General features: G+C 38.7%; 1 protein-coding gene across 2 annotated transcripts in view; it reads right to left on the bottom strand.

The window, feature by feature from the left end:
• GUCA1C (guanylate cyclase activator 1C) overlaps positions 1-19568 on the bottom strand; it is a 36176-nt gene that overhangs the window by 7062 nt on the left and 9546 nt on the right. For both annotated transcript variants that reach the window (XM_013186157.3, XM_048057293.2), the window contains exons 2-3: positions 2934-3083; positions 142-229 (exon numbers count right to left, since the gene is read on the bottom strand). In XM_013186157.3, the coding sequence (XP_013041611.1) occupies positions 142-229; positions 2934-3083 (238 nt within the window). The remainder of the gene's footprint in view (positions 1-141; positions 230-2933; positions 3084-19568) is intronic.

The raw sequence follows: 19568 nt of genomic DNA, 5'->3' as shown, positions 1-19568 counted from the left end.
GAGTATAGGTAAAGAAGAACAGAAAGGTTTTCAGTTTATCTAAAACAGAGTTCTTCAGTAGTGTGTTCAACTCCCCTCCTTACCCTGCACTCTCTCACGGGGAAAAACCCCTGCCATTACCAAGAAAACCTAAATTCTTACCATCATTGTTCACATCTATCTTCTGAAATATCATGTTCGTGAATTCTTCAGCGGACATGTTGGTGTGCCCATTAATAGCCTGGATAGCCTGAAGACAGAAATGCAGAAAGTTCCATCAGACTTTTCTCCTTCAAGTTGTGAAAACAATACACTGGCAACTGCAGTAATTGGGATGCAGCTCTTTAGTTCACCAATCCTTTCAAAATCGCTAAATAAATAGCTATTTCAAGTAAATCTTCAGTAATGAGGATTGGAAATTTAATTAACATAACACCGCCTGAAGATTATAGACCTCATTTACATATCTCTGAAGGTCTTCTGAAACCATGTGGCACCTCTGTTCTGCTATACCCTAGATTCCACACCAGCATTTTTATCTCACCCTAGAGAGTTCTGTGTGTTGAGAGTGCCCTGTGCTCTGTGTGATTTAAATGTAGTATTATTTTTCACAGCTGAAAGCACATGATGAGAAAGCCTAAGTCATTTTTCTATTAAAAAATGTTTAACTTAGTAATCACAAATAAAGTTAGACTGGCAGTCCTGAAAGTTGGCAGAATTTACTTGTCCTCCAAAGAAGTTAAGAAAAGTAATCTCCCCTCTGCTTTTTCTGTGGCAAAGGTATCCAATATTTGGAGTAAAGGTATAAATGAATACCTTTGCAAAATTGTGTCCCATTCACTGAGACAGTCATTTCTGCATTATGGTGATCATTCTGGCCAATAAAGAAGAAGCCTATATGTTAATAACTGGTGGCCTATATCCAACAAGCATGTGCTTATAGAGTTGGACTCAGAATCAATATCACAATTAGTGACTGAGAAAATAGATACATATCTATGTATAAACATCTATTTTTGTTATATAATGGGCACACTGTAGGCTTTTTTTTTTTTACATCTAATTATCATGAGATGAACTGTGTTGTGCAAGATAATTCACCATATGATTTTAGATACTATTTTAGAACTCATTATACAGAAATAAAATGCAAGCTAAACACATCCATCACTGGTGTAGAATTCCTAACCATCACTATCTTTACCGTACTTTGCACAGAGTTCTGAAAGGCAGCAAGAATTTTACAAAATACAGGTACATAAACTTGTTTGTATTACTCATTCGTACTATGGATACTTTTGGTATTTTGTATGCCTGACCCCAACGCAGCCTTCAGAAGGCTGTACCTCTGTCACAGTTAAATTTGTTGTAGTACTAAGAGGAAAGCAGTGCTTCCTGAAGTACTTGAATCACTGACTACCACAAAATCCCCCTAAATAATAAATTATCTGGACTGTTAAAAAGGCACTGACAGGGTGCCTGGCGCTATGGCAAGAATTTTGATGGCTTAAAATGATCTGCTGGTCCAAAGCTTGTATAGCTGTAGGGGCAGATGAAGTTTTAATAGGACTTATTTGATTTATATTAAAGTCTCAGATCTGATATATCTTTTTGGATAAACCCTTGATTACTGATGCTCAGTATAATTAAAGCCTTTACTGGCTGTGAGTCAGAATTTTTATTTTTGTTTAGAGTTTCATCTATTTTCATCTAGCCTAAGTCAAATGACTTGCACAGGTTTAACTTAAAGTTCTCTTACTCCAAAAGAGAAGCGGAAGTTTTACCAGTTAAGCTAAAAAAGAAATCTTTACATTAAAATGTTTTTAATTCTCTTTTTGGATAGAGTCCAAGACAAAGGCAGCTGCATCAATGCCTTCAAGTAGAAAATGATGGAGAATAGCAACAACAGAAAGATGACATTAGTCTTAAATGAGAAGAAATTGAGGCTGTGCAGCCTCTCTTTCTGCATTTAGAAAGCCGTTCTTTAGAAGGAGATGCATCAACTTAATTTGTTTGACCACATGGCTAATCTAGCTCTGGTTCCTTTCATTTGAGGCAGCAGCTCTTGAAAGTCTTTAACAGTGACTAGCCAGGCACCAGCAGCAAGACAGAATCTTGGAAAACTACTTTCCTTGTTTATTATGACATTAAATCCCTATTTAGATTTTATGCTCCCTGCAGCAAAACCTTGATCTGTAACAGGTTCTGTACATTTAGAAAGAAGTATTAAAAGTCATTCATATTTGCAAGGAACCCTATAATATCTTTTGGTTGAAAGCAGCTACTGAAGTGCAAAATATTAGCTCACCAGAGCAAGTTGAAAAATATGGAAATCATTGTGCAGAAAGAATTACACTGTTTTGGTTTGTGGGTTTGAAATAGGCCCATTTTCAGAAAAAAAAAGATTATCTACAATATTTGTATCAAAATGTCAGTGCGGGATTTAATGATAAAATTAAATTTCTCCAAGTTAATTTAAAAAAACAAGTAATGGCATTTGCAGTAAACAAATCTAAAAGCCTTTCAAAAAGAATGAAAATATTTGAATATTTTGATGACATCTATATTTTTTTTTGTGCAGAAAGTTCTGTTTGAGAAGCCATTTTTCCACAACAAACTGGCACAAATGCTTGCAAACAGCTGTTTTATTCATTATGCTACTTCAGCTCTACCCTGCCTTCTTATACAGTTTATCTCAATAATGTTTCTACTGTTTCTAAAGTTTTTCACTTTCAGTAAATCAGCATATATAGAGAATTATAGTTTAAAGTAAAATACTACTTAGATACGTTTATGTCAGTAAGCAAGAAACCAATGACAAGAGTGTCACTAGCCTGAACAGTTCTGGTTTTGTGACTGTAAAGCATTAGGTAAAATACAACATGTGATGAACTACTGATTCAGAGATAATGTGCTATCCCAAATGCAATTATTATTGGTCATAATTTGCTTACCGTGAATATGCTTAATAGTTCTTTTTTGTCAATACATCCATTTCCATCAGCGTCATATAGCTTAAAATACCATTTCAATTTTTGGTCAATTTTCCCTCGTATAACCAAATTTATTGCAGCTATGAACTCCAAGAAGTCTATAAATCCATCCTAAGAGAGAAAGAGAGAAAACCCCCATTTAATAATGTTCACTTTCTGTTCATTCTGTCAATTTCACAGAAACAGGTCACTGAATTCAATATACAAGCTGATTTATAAAGCACCTTAACATAGAAATTTCATGTGGTCTTTAAAAAGGATGAGCTCAACTGGAAGCACTGTAGGAAGAAGTGTTAGCTCAGATAGTTTTGTTCTTCCCTGAAAGCTGCAGGGGAAGCAAATCAATTCAGAGCAATTACTGTTGACATTGTTTGAAGAGAAGAAAAACAGGTTTGTGGTAGGCTTCTACATGCAGAAAGGGGGAGTCTGGGATACCCAGTTTGGTACTGTTGAGATGTCTGCAGTGGAGCTGCTTATCTTCATATGATTACTGCAGAAATATGGATGTTTTCCAGTGCAACAGAGATGCTCCAGGTGTTACTCATCTGAGAGATCATGCAATAAGAATTGTATGTGGTAACCAGTAACCTGGCATGAGCTCCAGATACTGTGGTTTATCTGTATAAGCATCAGGTCTCTCCGACTGATACATTTTGCATGGGATATAAAGCCTTCAGGTCATAAACTAGTTTCTAAATAGCGAGGATTGGGGGATATTCATAGCAAAGGAGCATTTGAGATTGATTTAATTCTGATTTGATTCTGATTGATTTTCTGCTTCCTTCTCTGAAACTACTGATGGACAGGACTCCATGGTCAGGTGGTCTAAGCTACTGTATAAAAGGGGTGAGGATGGAAGAACAGTTGCTGAATTTGGAGAGTACTTGCTCCAACTGTTTCTTATGTGCATATAAAAAGAATTAGCAGCTGGTAAATTTAATCTTGTGATCTTTACATTGGTCAGAATCCAAACACTTGGAAAACCTTGGAAAGATTGTCATCAGCTTCAGATGGCCTGTGACTTAGAAGACTGGATGAGTATCTACTAGGTTTATCATGTTACTTATTTTTATTGTCATACATCAGCAGGCATTAATCTGTCCTCCTGACGGTATTAGAACAAAGGAAAAGAAGTCTTGTAAAGGCATGGTGTGACTTATTGCCATACTTGTAGTGCTTGTTTTCATTTCTGTGCAAAGTTGTTCTGTGCAAAGCAGTAGCACCTAAGAGGTAAATCCAATCCAACACACTGGATTCAGTGTACAGGCAGAAATTGTGTATGCATATCTTGTGCAGGCTGATTTATGGCTTCACAGACTTTCTGTGCAGGTTCTGCCATCATTGCTGGATTTACTGTAATTTTAATTGCAGTAAAATCAGCGAAGCCAAAGATACCCCTCAACTGCAGTTTGGGATGAAATGAAATCTGACAGTAACTTCATGTAGTTTTCCAGCAAGATTAGGCCCAGTATTACAAGCAGATACTTTGCCAGAAAATGGCACATCATGTACCACAAACTTTATGCTTCTTTCTGGCACACCAACTTGGATTTTATTTTTGGAAATATTATTTCAAGAAACATCTCATCAGATATTTTACATTTCCACCCCCTAATTTTATAGATCTGTTAAGAAGGTGGTTAGATGCGTTTCACATTGCTGCTTCTTTATTGAATTTCATACTACTTATTGAAGCTACAGATTAGGTTTAGGCTTTCTTCATGTCTGTGACTAGATTCATTTTCTTTTCTTTTTTTTTTTTTTTTTCCTCCCTTATATTTCACTCTGGGTTTTGGAAAACTGTATTTTGTTAGCTTTCTTCTTATGTCTTTGTTTTACTTCCATTGCTCTGACCAGCAGCAGAATACCAGAAGTTTGGAAAATGTAAAAATCAGCTTAATGTTTTGTAGTATGAACTCTTATCTGGTGGATTATTTGGCCTGTCCCAAGCAGGAAGAGACTGAGGACCAAGGTAAAAAAACAAAGAACCAATCTCTGAAACATATCTGAGAGACGCTGTGGTTGCTAGGAAAGCCCCAGACACATACGGCTGTAGACACACAAAGACCACCAGCAACATGGTAACCTCAGCAGCCACTGCTCCAGGAATATGAATACTGAGAAGGCCAACATGTTTATCTACATGATATGGAACCAGAAGAGTGTTGCACAGAGGCATTGACAAGAAGCATGCTGTTTTTCCTTTCTCCATCAAAAAACATACATTATATACAGAAAATATTTATGTGATGTGAAAGCTATAGAAATCATGATACACATATCCAGAGCTTTCCCAAAGAAAGATAAATACTGCTTTTTTTACAGTGGCAAAGAGAAGCCTCAGAATAGTGCATTAAATAATGGAAAAAATCATAACAATAACCTATGAAGATAATCCCCTGGTTCTTCAAGTACAATAAATAGTACAATAAATGTATTATGATGTTATTAAAAGAATACTGCAGTGCTGATTTACCCATCTGCTGCTCTATAACCATCCACAATACAAATGCCTAGGTATTTCCTCATGTGTCTCCGGGCTCTGTAAAACTTCATGCTGTGCAGCACACATGGTGAAGTATCTGTTGCTCATTAGGATGTCACTCAATCACAAGCAAAGGGACACCATAAAAATAATAAAATAAATAATAAGAAAATAGTAATAAAGGAAAACTAACAACAACAAAGCACCAAAACCACAATAAGCAGAACTGTTTACCAGCTGGAAGACAGAAATAATTTACTTCCAGTGCTTTATTATGTTATTGCAAAGTGCTAATTCAAAATATTTTTATTCAAAGGAGTTAGCGCTAATGAAACCTGCTTATTTGACATTTTAGGACACCGGACAGAGCAGGGTGATTGATAGAGTTGTTGAGTGTCAGGGCTTATTGTCTGTGCCTGTGTGGAGCTGGCACCTGCCTACCTTGGAGGCAACGTGTTACTCGCAATGCCGCCAGCATTCAGAGGGAGGGTGAATTTATCCTTCCTTCCCTGCCTGCATACATAAAGTCTGCTGGGCTAAGCTCACAAGATATACTCTCTAGATACAGTGGAAAAGGAGGAAAATCTCCCTCACAAAATGGGGGAAATCTCCCCAAAGTGGTTCTGAGGAGAGGGCTGGAGAACCACTGAAAAGCCCTCAAAACTTCTTTTAGATGCCCCTGAGTAAGTCTTAAAGACTTACTCCTTACCTTAACAGACAGTAAAAATAAATAAACAAATAAATGTATTTTTAGCCTCCACCAACTTGATCAGGAGAACCACAAGCTTAAGGGCAGACTGAACCACATGATAGTTGTGCTTGCTAGTTCCCCTTGACGTTGTGATTGGCTTTCATTTCACTGATGGGCGTTTTCGAAGCCCCTTGTGACAGTGTTTAATTTACAAAACAAGCACAAAAACAGACTCCAAAACTGGAAGGAGAATTTTTTGATTGCATGACACTAATCCTCAGGGCCCTAAGGGCACCACCAGCTCTGACTGTCTCTGCATGGACTGCCGTGCTCTGCCCAGGCCCCATGCCTGCTCCCTGGGCTGCAGGTGTGCCATCCCCTGAGGCCCCGGCCTGCCCGCTGTCCCCAGGCCCCGTGTAGGCCCTGCCTTTGCCATGGCTGCCCTGTGCTCATCCTGTCTTCGCTGCTCGCCAACACAAAACTGCCACATTTACCCTCAGCCCCTACAGGGCTGAGTTCTCTCTTCCTTCTTGGTCTCTTTCCAGGGCCTGCACAATGCTCTGCACCTGCTGTGCAGACCTTGCCTCCAGACACAACTGCAGAGCTGAGTGACCTGCCTTGGAAACCATGTCTTTGGGCTTGCTAAGCTACTTACTGCCATCAGGCTGTGTCAAGTGGGCGTTTATGAAACAAGACCTTCTGTTTAGTGGAGATCTTACCGATTACACCCAGCAAAATTTGTCCCGTTCTTTTTAGCACACCTGTGACCTGGAAGCATCAGACTAATTTGAGAACAAGCTCCCATGCAGGCAATAAAGGCGGTCAGTGGTCTCACCCTGCCGTTAGCCCTTGACTCTGCTAGCAGAAGCTTCTAGCACTGTGAGACATTTCCCACTGCCCAGCTCCTGAGCAGTAAAAAGCAGCTCCGTGACATTAGGACCGGAGAAAGAAGAAAGAAGACAACAAAGCTGAATGCCCGAGAATCTGAGCTCAGCCTCACAATATTGAAAAGGTTAAAGTAAAAGTGAGCTGGAGCTGTGAATATCTGTTCTGAAGGAAAAGATTCAGGTGAAGAACTTGCAACTAAATTAGTTTTAAGCAACAGTGAATACCACAGGGTGAAAGGCCTCTGTTCACTTCAGTCAAGGTCAGACTACCAGAATGATGCAGCCCACATACTGGAAAGAATGGTGACAAGGTCTGAGGATTTACCATCCCAAAATTGAATGATCTGAAGCATCTCCACGTTTGAAAACAACTAGCTTGAAAACCTAGCTAGAAAGAAGCAAATGACAGGTGACATCTTCCTTTGTGCCAGAAACATGAGATTTCCCTGAATCTGGACAAGGGCAACATGGTATATAAAAATGGGACTATTCATTAGTTATTAAATTACTCTGTTCTCAGGAGATCCCATATTATCTTTTTTTTTTTTTTTGTGAGATATTTTTGTTTCAGAATGTCAGTTTATGTGCAATTGCTGGAGGCTGCCCACTTATACTCAGTCAGGACAGAGAGCCGTGTTCTGTGAAGGGAAAGGACAGTGAAGGAATGGCAGCCTTATGCAATTAGTACTCAAACCCTGAAAGCCTGAGAAGGGCTTTATGCTTTGGTTCCTAGAATAGTGTTGTTAATCTTCACAGGTCCTTAAAAAACTCTCACAGCTTCAAATTATTTGGATACAGATTAAAAATAATTGAATTGGAAGCTGTGAATACACAGCTAATCCTAAACAGCACAGTAATTCGGGGCTTGGGCAGAACAACCAGAACTGGGCATTTTGGGTGTGAAGCTCTTGAACATGATTTCTGGACAGTGTTGATGCAGTCCTATGGAGACAGACTCTGGGTGAGCCAGCTATCTCCTGCCACACACAACAGTTACACATATGGAAAGGGACAATTTTTGTCCCCACAAAACCCCACTAATAGTGAACTCATCGTCTTACCTGGAGTACTGAGGACTCTATTAAGTGTCTATAAGTCTTGCCTTGTTTTCAGATTTGCTCCTGAAAAATCTCTAAGTCTCAACGTGACAGCAGGAGAATAGCTCAACAGACTTTATCTGGATTGACAAGTGTGCAAATATAGACTGTCCAGGTATTTCAAACCAAGGGCTTAAAACATTAAGCCACCTTCCCTTCCCACCCCGTCTTTTAGACTGCTATTTAAACCTGATAAGAGAGAGAGAAGCGGTTATGTATATATTGGCACAGGTCAAATAGCAGATTACCACAGCTCAGAATAACTGCGAAATTTATAGCTAATCCTGTGTACTCCTCCCTTTCTGTCTGGCCCTACCAATTCATAGTCCTGGTTTCTCCATCCTCAGAAAACTAAAGGTGGATTCATTTTGATCCATTGCATCTTCCCCAATTTCCTTCCCTTTTTTGTTTGTTTGTTTGTTTTGTTTGTTTCTAATTTCTGAAGACTTTCAGCTGTTCATCAAAGGCAGCATACAGATTATTGAAGAAATACAGAGCTACTTGTGACTCTGCTACTTTGACACGTCCCAGAGGTCTGATGAAGTTTGGGGCTTGGAGAAGACTCCAGGCTTCCCTCAGGCTGTGGCCAGAATCACCGGTTTCCTCAGTAAACAAAGCTAGCATTTGTCACAGGGCAAGGGGGAAGCTCTTGGCAAGCAAAGGCTATTAGGTAAGGACGAAGAAAGAAGCAGGGAATTAGGAGCAGCAAATCGTTAAGTGGTTTTGTGACAGCTGCAAACCCACTGTTATATAAAGAGACCAGGCTATATTGATCAGCCTGTTACACAAGGTTCTGCTTTGTCAAGCTCGAGACCTGTGATATTTGGGGACAGAAAATACCAGGCTTTCAGGTGTGTTCACCACCCTGGCGAAACCTGTTGAAATCCAAAATGCTAGGATGACCAACAATTATATTTCTTTAAAATTATCAGCTCCCCTTCTCCCTCACTCCCCCCTCCCACCCCCCCCAGCTAGCTGCCACCACTCACCATTTTCTTTTGAGGTTACTGGCCAAGCAAGGAGACAGGGATGTCACCAAGGCACTGGGCTGGGCCCTGTGCTCAGCCTGTGGCGTGGCATGGCAGAGCAGCATCCAGGAGGGCTGTACAGAAGGAAAGCACGTGCCCAAGGACCTAGCCCTCCACCACTGCCTCCCAGATGATGGGGTTCAGCTTTTTCCACCCCCTAATATTGAGCCTCTGCCCATGTTTTTAGGACCATCCTTATCAATTTATAATAAAGCAGTGGGCAAGAGAGAGAAAACAACAACAAAAAACACACAGCCATGACTCCGTGGCCTTCTGTTTTTCCAGCAAATTTTTTGTTGACAGTTCAAGCAAATTTTTCTTGCTTGACAAACCTATAGAAAAAGGACTTTGAAGACACAAATGCCTTCTTGTGGCAGATGCTCTATATGGCAGATAACCACAGGTGGGTCATATTTTAGGCATTAATGTTTCAAGGAATGTATGTAAGAAATCTCCCCCAAATTAAAACACATTTCCTATCGTTCTCTAGACTACTCTGTACTATCAGATAAAGGACCTCAAGGGAAAAAAAGTTAATACTTTACCTTCTTTATCTCATAAGCATTTTTTATTTCTGTGATAATGGAAGATTATAGATCATGTCTCATCACAAGAACAATATAAATTTAGTGTCATTACATGAGTTTGTGACCAAGTTAGTTAAGAGAGATCACCCAATTTCTGTTGCATTTCTTCTGCAATTCTTATCATTTCCAAAGCTTAGTTCACCAACATCATTATCACCAACAAATGCGTTAATCACAGTTGCATACTTTTGGATATTTCAAAGCAACACTAAAGTGATAAAGGAAGAAAAAACAAAATGTAAACTAGGAGTACCCTTCAACTGCTCTATTCAGAATTATTAAGGCAATAAATAGAAAAAAACTATGGTTGTACTTCTAAAAATAATTTCTTTAAATAAAAGAAACATATTACTGAACTCATTCTCTTTAAATTCATTGTTCTCTTTATCTACATCATAATTTAACAAGCAGTATTTTAAAGTAATTGTGATTAAATGTGCAAAGTTAATCTTCATTGCCTGTTCACTTAATGTGATAAAATTCAGCATTAACTGGTAATGTTAGTAATATGCTCCAAGTGCTTTTAAATCTCAATGACAACTGCATAGTACATGCTAATTTGTGTACACTTAAATGAAATTTTCAAAGAAGCCCTACACACTTTGCTACAAAGGTATAATTGCTTCAGCTTGATGTATAAGATTGGTCATTGAGTAGGTGCACAGGAGACAACTCTAAAACTTTCCTTTTGTTTTCCTTTTGTAAAGGACCTAAAGGCTGGGCAGTCTTAGCCTGTGCAGATCTCATGTGCTGGGTCTTATTGTGAAAGGGGACTCCTGACAGCCAGCTGCCAAAGCAGTAGTGGGTGCAGCAGAATTCATCTGTACTCAACAATTCAAGAATTCCTCTGTACTGACATTTAGCAAGTGATGGTTTTACTGACATTATTAAAATAGTCTTTTAGCTGGCAATGACACACTATTATAGTGTAAGTTAGTACTATTACAGCAATAAATCCTATACCAAACCATTAGAAAACAAAATTAGGATTGTGAAATTGCACCAATAATTATGGGAAATCCTTACAAAGTAACGGATTCCTATAGCCTTTTTGGAATCAATATAAAAAACGTTTTTTTTTTTTTTTTAAATCTGGAGGTAAGAAGAAGAAAAAAGACATTCTTTAAAACCATCTATAAATTGAGTAATGTTTCTTGGAGCCAGATTAAATAGTTACAGAAAATCATTTCTATTCAGTGGTGTTGTTTTTTTTTTTTTTTTACAGTCCATTTAAAAGACACTTAGGCATACTGACAAAAATGATATAACTATACTACTTTGAACACAGAAAACCATATTTTAATCTTGTCCTTATGTACAGTAATCAGACTAGTTACTTTATGTTGGAGATAATTTTATGCAACATTACTTCAGATTAAGGCGAAACAAATGGTCTGGCTTTGTTGGTTTTGTTGCTTTTGTTGGATTGTGTCCAAAACTAATGTGAAAAGGATTTCTACATGTACATATCAACTCCAAAAAGCCAGAATATTTCAAGAAAAGCTGTAGATTTCTGTTACTTCTGACAGAAGGATTATTTCTGACTAAGAGACATTTCTATTCTTATTTTCATCTAGCCCTTGGTTTAGAAGCTAATTAATTTTTTGACACACAGGTTTTTATTGCTGACTTTACAATGTGACAGCTATGATTGCCATGAAAAGAAAAACATTTTAAAAATATTTCCTGTTGTGTAGACTTATTTAGAGGCAATTGTGAGAATGAAAAAGTGTTCAAAACCAGAAAAAGCAAGAGTTTTACTTCTTTAGGCAAAGTGGTAGCCCTACCCATGTGTGCTGAACCAACACAAGAATCTCAGGAAGGACAGAAAAGAAGTGACATAAAACCTAGCATGTCTTGCAAGCACAATATCAGCTTATATGGCTCTTGACCCCTTATTGCAGTATGTAATGCATGTGTTGCTGTTTTAGCTTTACTGCTTTGGCTAACCTGGCTGATTAGAGTAAGCTAGGAAAAGTTACATGCCCGAAAAGTTATGCCAGCCTAAAGATAACCCTAAAACTACATGTGCAGCTGAACTTATGTTTCCAAAACTATTTGAAGACTTAGGATACAAAAACCAAAAGCTGTTCAGAAAAGTCTAGGAAAATATTTTTATAATTATCATCCTCTCACAACTATAAGCTATAACATCAAATGTGTGTCAACTTTGGTAGTGCCTCTAGAGATGTAGGAATGCAACAGTCTAGGCAGTTTCTTAGGCAGTGTGACAATTCATATCATAGCAGCTATTTGGGGTTCTCGAGACACTTCCGAGGAAGGCAGTCTAAGAAAGGAAGCCCAACTGGAGAACCAAGTTGTAAGCAAAGGAAAATAAACAGAGATACCCTGAGTCATTCTAATTAATCTCATAAGAAAATGGAACACTTAATATTTAGGTTCCAGGTAGCGTTTGAAGTATTGCTCACTGGCAATGCTTTGAAAGCTCTTCATGTTCTCATGGGAACATGGAAGGCAGCTGTCATATAGTGAGAGGAAACCATTGCATAGTTGGGCCATATCAAACATTTACAACTTATCACTTCATGTCAATGAAAATAACATTTCTTTGTCTCTCACACTTCTTAAGAAGGGGGAAAAAGTGGAGGAAAAAGCAACTGCAAGTCAATGAGTTGCAGTTATCACAAAAACATCTACGAAAAACGTTAAATATTTGTGTGAGTGTTTTTATATTTTTCTTAGAATGAGCTACAACCACTGCTTTCACAGAGGATTTCATAGCAAATGATGTACATTTCCTTCTACTACAATACCCAAGGGGAGATATCGACTAATCCCATTCAAGCCACAATACCCAGAGAGGATAATATCTATTTATAGTCAGACCACAGAATAAGATGATGAAAAGTCTACCTGAAAATCACTGTAAATCAAAAAAAAATAAAATAAAGGCACAGAAGTACAGTAGGGAAGGAGGTAGAGTGAGGAAAAAAGGAGTGGTGATCTGGCTCCCAACAAAAGATGTTTTGAGATTTAGTTTTCATTGCTATGTAGACATTTTGACAGGCAACTGTTCTATTGAAGTAACACACTTTTGCATTTCTTATTATCTGTTCTGCAGTAAATAATCTGCCGTAACTTTCTTCTTTAGATTTTAAAATGGATTCCTTTTCAAATTTTTTTATCTTTTCTAATCTGCATAATGATATCAGATGAACTCTATTTTATCACAGGACTACTTTAAATATTAAATGAAAAAGCACAAACTAGAAAGATGACTACAGATTAACAGCAGTTGTTGATTACTTACCTAAAGATTTTTGTAAACTCTTTGCTATGGAGCATCCACTTTTTTGCACCTACCAACTTAATCTCTGCACAGGAGGTTTAGCAAGAACTACTGTTCTCTGTTGAGGACCATCTGATGCTTTACAAAACGTTAGCAGAAAATCCTTGAAATTGCATGTTTTTCCTCTAGAGCTACATACCAAAATCCTATTAATCTTCTTTACTCTTCATAGTGTATCTAACTTTTAAAATACAATTTTCTTACAAAATGACAAGACATTTATTCTTGTATCTAGTTTCAATTAATGCTGAAATAGGGAATAAGAGAACTACCATAGCGGCATCCCATTTTCAGTACATTGTTTCACACGTTAAATGGCTATGTAAATTTTGTCCTTCACAGGTCACAAGAACTCAATCAATCTATTCTTGCAGAATTCAATTATTAAATTTAGCAGTTCCAAACCTATTTGCAAGCCATTGGATGTGGATGACGGTGATCTGGATTTTTAATTTAAAGTGAGAGCATGATCCTGAGAAGACAAAGCTTGGATCACTAAACTCCAACAGAAATGGGCACTGACTGGAAACAGCTTTTATCCATTGAACAGATACACTCTGTTGAGACAGTGGCTGGAATACCTGTATGATGCTATGCCCCATCACATACAAACATGCAAGATAACTGAGTCCAGAAAGCCCTACAGCCACAGTAGCACTGTCTCTTCAGCATGGTAAATTAGTGCAATATTCCTAGCTAACATGCTTTGGCTATGGCCAAGGCCAGAAGTAACCTCAATATCTCTACACGAGACTGAACTGTGCTGTGAAGATGTACCGCCCACTGTCACATGTTGACTGACCAATGTCATTTCCATAAGAAGGGTGCTGAACGATTATCTCCAACTTAAAGAAATTCAGGGGACTCTAAGATTTGGCTTGCAATTGAATTTTTGTTAACGTTTATATAGATGACGTGAGTGAACCAAGCTTTGACAAGGCTATCAATCTATCACGAACTGGTAAAAACAGAACAAAAACAACAACAAAAACCCCTACCCTGCTACCAAAATCATTTTTTCACTGTTTACAGTTCAATGGCAAGTGGCTGTTTTTTGTTGTTATTGTTTTGTTTGTTTGTTTTGTTTTGTTCTAAATGAAAATCCTAAGTAGGCAAAAGATGTCTGTAACAAACCTCAACTGGAGGCAGGAAGGTTAACAAGGAGGTGAAATGCAATTCACTACTGTAATTTTTTCCCCACAAGCCTTGTTGGCTTCCTATGAGGCTAATGTTTCACGTTTTACCTTCTAGAGATTTTAAACTGGGCATATATGAAACATGGAGGAGAAAGCCTATGCGCTTTTTAAGAGTGTTTAATTATAATATTCATGATGGAATATTTCTCGGCATGGGTGACCCCAACTTACCTCAAGAAGCATTAAGCTGCTATAATTGAAATTGTAGTTTAATCTCAGGCCTAGCACTTTAGCACAGCTTTCTGAGCAGATTTCTATTTGTGTGAAAACAGAAGCCCACATGAGAAATACATATTTTATGCTGACAGAAGAGGACCTGATTAAATGACTTAAGTTTCCAAGAATTAGTTTCTTCAGATTTAGATGAACTTTAAACCACTCCACAGAGCATATAATTTTATATATAAACTTCAGCAATAGAAGTCATGACAGTTTTAAACTGTAAAAAAAACGCTTTTAAACCGTGTTTTTGTCTGGCTACAAAAAGTTTTACAAGGAAAAAATCAGGTCATATATCTATAAAAGTCAGCTAGGCAAAACATGGGAGAATGTTCAAGTTTGCTAGCTCTAAACAGCACTGCTATATAAAGGGAGCTATTAAGCAAAAAGAAATCATTTCTACCAAGAAATTTTATATACTCCACCACTCACTGTGGTAATGACCCCTTTATTAGAAAGCAACAACCAGACAAGAGTGCAAAAGCAAAAGAAATCAAATTTTGACCTACAAACCTGAGTAGTCTCTGTAGTGCCAAGGGAAACTGATTGTAAGAAAAAGCCCAAATGACCAAATTATTTCTGAATCCGTGCCTATTATGCATGCAACCACTCACATACATTAACTTCAGTGGTTTGCAGATGAAAGATTATCATCTGTTTAATATTGCAGAGTGCCTAAATGTTCTACATAATGCTGTAGAAGGATAATGACCCCTTATTTGTACAATCATAGCTGCCATTTAAGAGCCCACAGTGTGATACTCCCAGTCAGCTATCCATTGACCACTCTTCACATATCTGTACTTAACTAAAAGCACCTTTCAGGATGAAAGCCTATGTTTCCACCAAAAACCCCTGTGGAGAAGAAAAAGCTGTAGCAAGGGTACTGGACAAAAAGTGAACATGTGGAGTGAGGAGATCCTCTTATTTTACCTCATCAATAACATACACTGTTCCTTTCTCCTGCCCTGAGAGGCTGTTCTGTTGCTACTTTATTCCCAGCTTAACCACATAAAAAGCATCATGGACAGGTACTTGAAAAGTGTTTGCCTGATACTTGTTATTTCTAAAAGTATACCTTAAAATAGTGGTTTTCAGTCTCAGAAATAAACAAAAAAAGGTAATTAAACTTATGAAAACAGTGTTGTTAACAACAGAGTGTTAGAAAAAGAAGCAAAATAATTCAGGCTGTATGGTAACAGAAACACAGTCATTATAACTGAATAGAGATTAAAATACAACAAATCAGAAACACAGACTCAGAATAGAGACATGGAAAAGGCAGTAGTAGGAAATACTTTCTCTTGTATTGGCTATACAGCCATAGCCTGCTGTCCCCTGAGGATGTATTCATAAAAGGTGTGAGGGTTAGCAATACGATGAGTAGTAAAGCAGTTTTTCTGAGACTGAATCCCTCTACATTACCCCATAGATAGAGAAGTGACTATTAGCAAGGTGTTGCCATTTTAAATGCATCTGGCCACTGCCACAGCAACTAGACCTGAGCACAGGTTCTTTCTGAAAGCTGCATTTATTTTACTCTCCACACTTCTATATCAATCCAGAATTGTAGAGTCTCAAAAATCTGCAGAGCATGTGCTGGTAGGCAGTGTCCTGGGACACTCCAGCATTGCCACGAGTGGAGGGCTCAAGCTGGCCATCTCCAGGACCTACGAGCATAAGACAGTCCTCAAGACAGACCTAGAAAACAGCCCACACTTGCCTGGCAGTCTGTCAGTTGTTAGATTCTCTGATGTTTGCCTTCTTCCTTCACAATGACATGGTCTAAGGTCTTCTACACCTACTGAAAGGTGCTGCACACAAGTACCAGATGGCCATAACTTGGACATTACCTGCATGTTAGGGAGAGCTGACTGCAAGCACAAGCAGTTATTGCAGCTTCAGGGAGAGTAAACTGGAGATACAATGCAAAGAATCTGCTTTACCTCTTCATTTGGTAGTCTGTCTGGTCTCATAAGTTGGGCACTGTGTGTTGTTTCCTAATCTTAACTACATTTTCCTCTGTGCCACACATTCAATACAGTACCTTGGACAAATCTGTGCATCTGTGATGCACTTCGTTGGTTAAGTGGAGACTGTATTTTCCCCTTTGTATAACATTGTTGTGAAAAAGGAATTTATTAACTAACTTTGTATTTGCACATACAAATATTTTTATATGCTCACATACAAGCATAGGATAAGCAAAGGATAGAAGAATAACCAGTGAACTACAAATTACATCTCATTTTCAGAAATGTTTCTTGACATTTTTCAAGTGCATCTGGAAAGTACTAGTGAGAGTCCTCCTCAAAGCTCTCAAAGCACAGTCCCACCTCTTCACCTTTAGCGCACCACAGCAGCGACCCTGTCCACGACAGCAGTTTTGTGAGCAGATCACAAAGAAAAGCCTGCAGGCTACAACTCACAAACAGTAGTATGACATTAAAGACATAAATAAAAGAAGGTTTACCTGGTTCAGATCAAAGATATCAAACACTCGTTTAATGTATAAATCTGCCTGTGGATCCAGCCCCTGCAGACCCAGGAGTTTCTTGAATTCATGCAGACTAAGTTGCCCAGATGGGCACTCTCTCATAAATTTGCTGTAATAATGATGCATCTCTGGGACAGGGCCATCACCTGGCAATGATTCGTTGGCACCCATATTATTACACAAGTGTCTCTTGTATTCTGTTCACGATTATATCTCCCAGGTTCAGAGTCTTGCTCATGACCAGAACTCAGGCGAGTACTGCATTTAAAGGGTCATGGTAAACCTCTTACAACTGAGTTTCTATTTTTACTTAGTGATTATTTGTACCCATGTAAGATTACCTTTAATGCCTGGTTCTAAACCAGATGGGATTTCATAATGTGGCTAAAGTGGAAGTAAACAGAGCCATGCTCAAATTGTAGTTCTTGAAAAGCCAAACTCTCCCACTCACTACAAAAGTGTACTAGAAAAGTTAGGAGATCCTCACAATGGTTGACTATTAATTATATGCTAACCGTTAGCAACACATAGAAGTCTAATCCTGGACTGACTGTAAGAAATAGTTACAATTTATGCCATAAAGAAGGATGGAGAAAGTTGAGAGTGCAAACAGTGTTACATCTTCTCCATTGTAGGTGTGCAATTGTACCCTATTTGCCCCCTCATAGCACGGGTCCCCAAGGAAAATGCAACACTCTGGTCATGAGCCTACTGACATAACCTGAGCAAAAGAGGAATCTTTTACTGGAACTCCTTTAACAAAAATCATCGTGGTCTGTTAAATAGATTAAATACAAGTTTTCTTGTTGTTGGTCAGTGCTGTAGTCCTGCTTTTTATTTTACAGCTTTCAGGAATCGAATTCTTTCTTCCTCTGTGAGCTCAGGGAAGCGGTTAGGTATCAATAATACTTCTGTACTGATTAGCTTCTATACAGGGAGATGAGCAGCTCAGGGGCATTACTGTGTCACAGACAAATCTGGAGTTATAAATACCAGTGCAAAAATATAGGATGTTAGAGATGTAGGAGCAAGACAGTCCCACATGCTTATCCTTTTCATTTACCATCACTTGGCGGAGTTAAAGAGCACAGTCCTGTGAAGTGCTGAGTACCTTATGAAAAACAGCAACTTCCCTTCAGCACAACTGTAGCCAGAGAACAATTAATATTTTATGGGGTTTTGGTCAATTTCTGAAAAGGTCTCCACACGCTCTTAATGGCTTTTGCTACAGTTCTCTCCACAAGAATATTATTAAGTTTAATATCATATATATCCTAGTCAGGCATATGAGTAAGAAAGCTTGAACACACCTCAGAAGTGTCCACAAACTTCTGAAGATTGAGCAGGAAAACACAAACATTATCATGGCTTTAGCCAAAGGTGTTCCTGCAGGCAGAGCACCTCCAGCAAACTGGGCGGTGGTTGTGCTGTCCTTCCCCAGAGACCATCTCTGAGCTCTCGAGCTGCTGTGTGATCCCCGTGACAGGGAGAGTGGGGACACGTCGCGCAGGTATGGGGGAGGCCCTGGGGTGAGCAAGCAGTTCTGCTGCCATCCCTCAGGGACGGCAGGAGAGTCTTTGTGGGGCTTAGGCGATTTATTGGAGCTGAGGGAGTCTCTGAGCTAAGGCAAAAAGGGAGGGAGACACAACAGGATCCCATCCGTGCCACAAAATGCTTCTCTGCAGAGGGAGGAGCACCCTAGCTGAAATCCACTGCCTGTCTGCAGGTGAGTGTAGGCTGGGGCAGTGGGGGTAAGGGAAAAGGAAGCAAGGACAAGGGAGGTGAAGGGAAATAAGCAAACTTCTTGGTTATGTATAGTCTGACAAAAAGCAAATTTTTTCCTCAGCCATCATACCTTAAAAGCTTAAAGCGATGCACAAATGTCAAACACCAAAGGAGGACAGGGCACCAAGGACCTAACTTAGGCAAGCTGAAAACTTTACATGGTATGATAGGTAAGGACTGTTCATCAGTAACTCAACCAGTCCTGGACATCCTTCCTCTTCTCTCTCTGCTCTTGTGGAATCACATCACCTTCTGCAAACACTGCTCCCAGGATCCCTCTTAGGCAGAGGGAACTTGGAAGTTGCCCACATCTATTTATCCTTCTCCACTCCCACCCATATTTCCCACTCTTTCCCCCAACAACTCCCCACATTTCCCCTGCTACTTTCTTCCAAATAACAAGCCATGGGAAAGTGTACCCATGGTGACTGAAGCACATCACAAAGTCTGCTGTGCTGACGTAAAGATGGGGCCTTAGAAGTCAGACTTTTGTCAGATTTTGCACTTTCTCATAAAACTAACAAGAAAATGTTACTTTAAAATAATTCCAAGTTTAATTTAGTACTTGTTTTCAGGATCCCTTTCATTTAATAACAATAACTAAAATATTTGTAAAAGACAGCAAAAATGCCTGGGGAAAAAGAGATCTGATTTATAGTTCACTGTCACAGCGTCCTTCACCCCTAGTGAGAGACTGGAATAGTATGTAATGCTGATATTACACATGATGAAAATAAAAAAATAATTAAAAAAATCAACAAGGTGAGTTTTATAGAACACAAAAAGGCTAAAATTTATAACCTACTGCATAGTT

Source organism: Anser cygnoides, chromosome 1 (genome assembly GCF_040182565.1).
Source record: "Anser cygnoides isolate HZ-2024a breed goose chromosome 1, Taihu_goose_T2T_genome, whole genome shotgun sequence".
Classification (NCBI taxonomy): Eukaryota; Metazoa; Chordata; class Aves; order Anseriformes; family Anatidae; genus Anser; species Anser cygnoides.
Note: the sequence above shows the minus strand (reverse complement) of the source record. Positions and strands in the feature narration are given on the sequence as shown.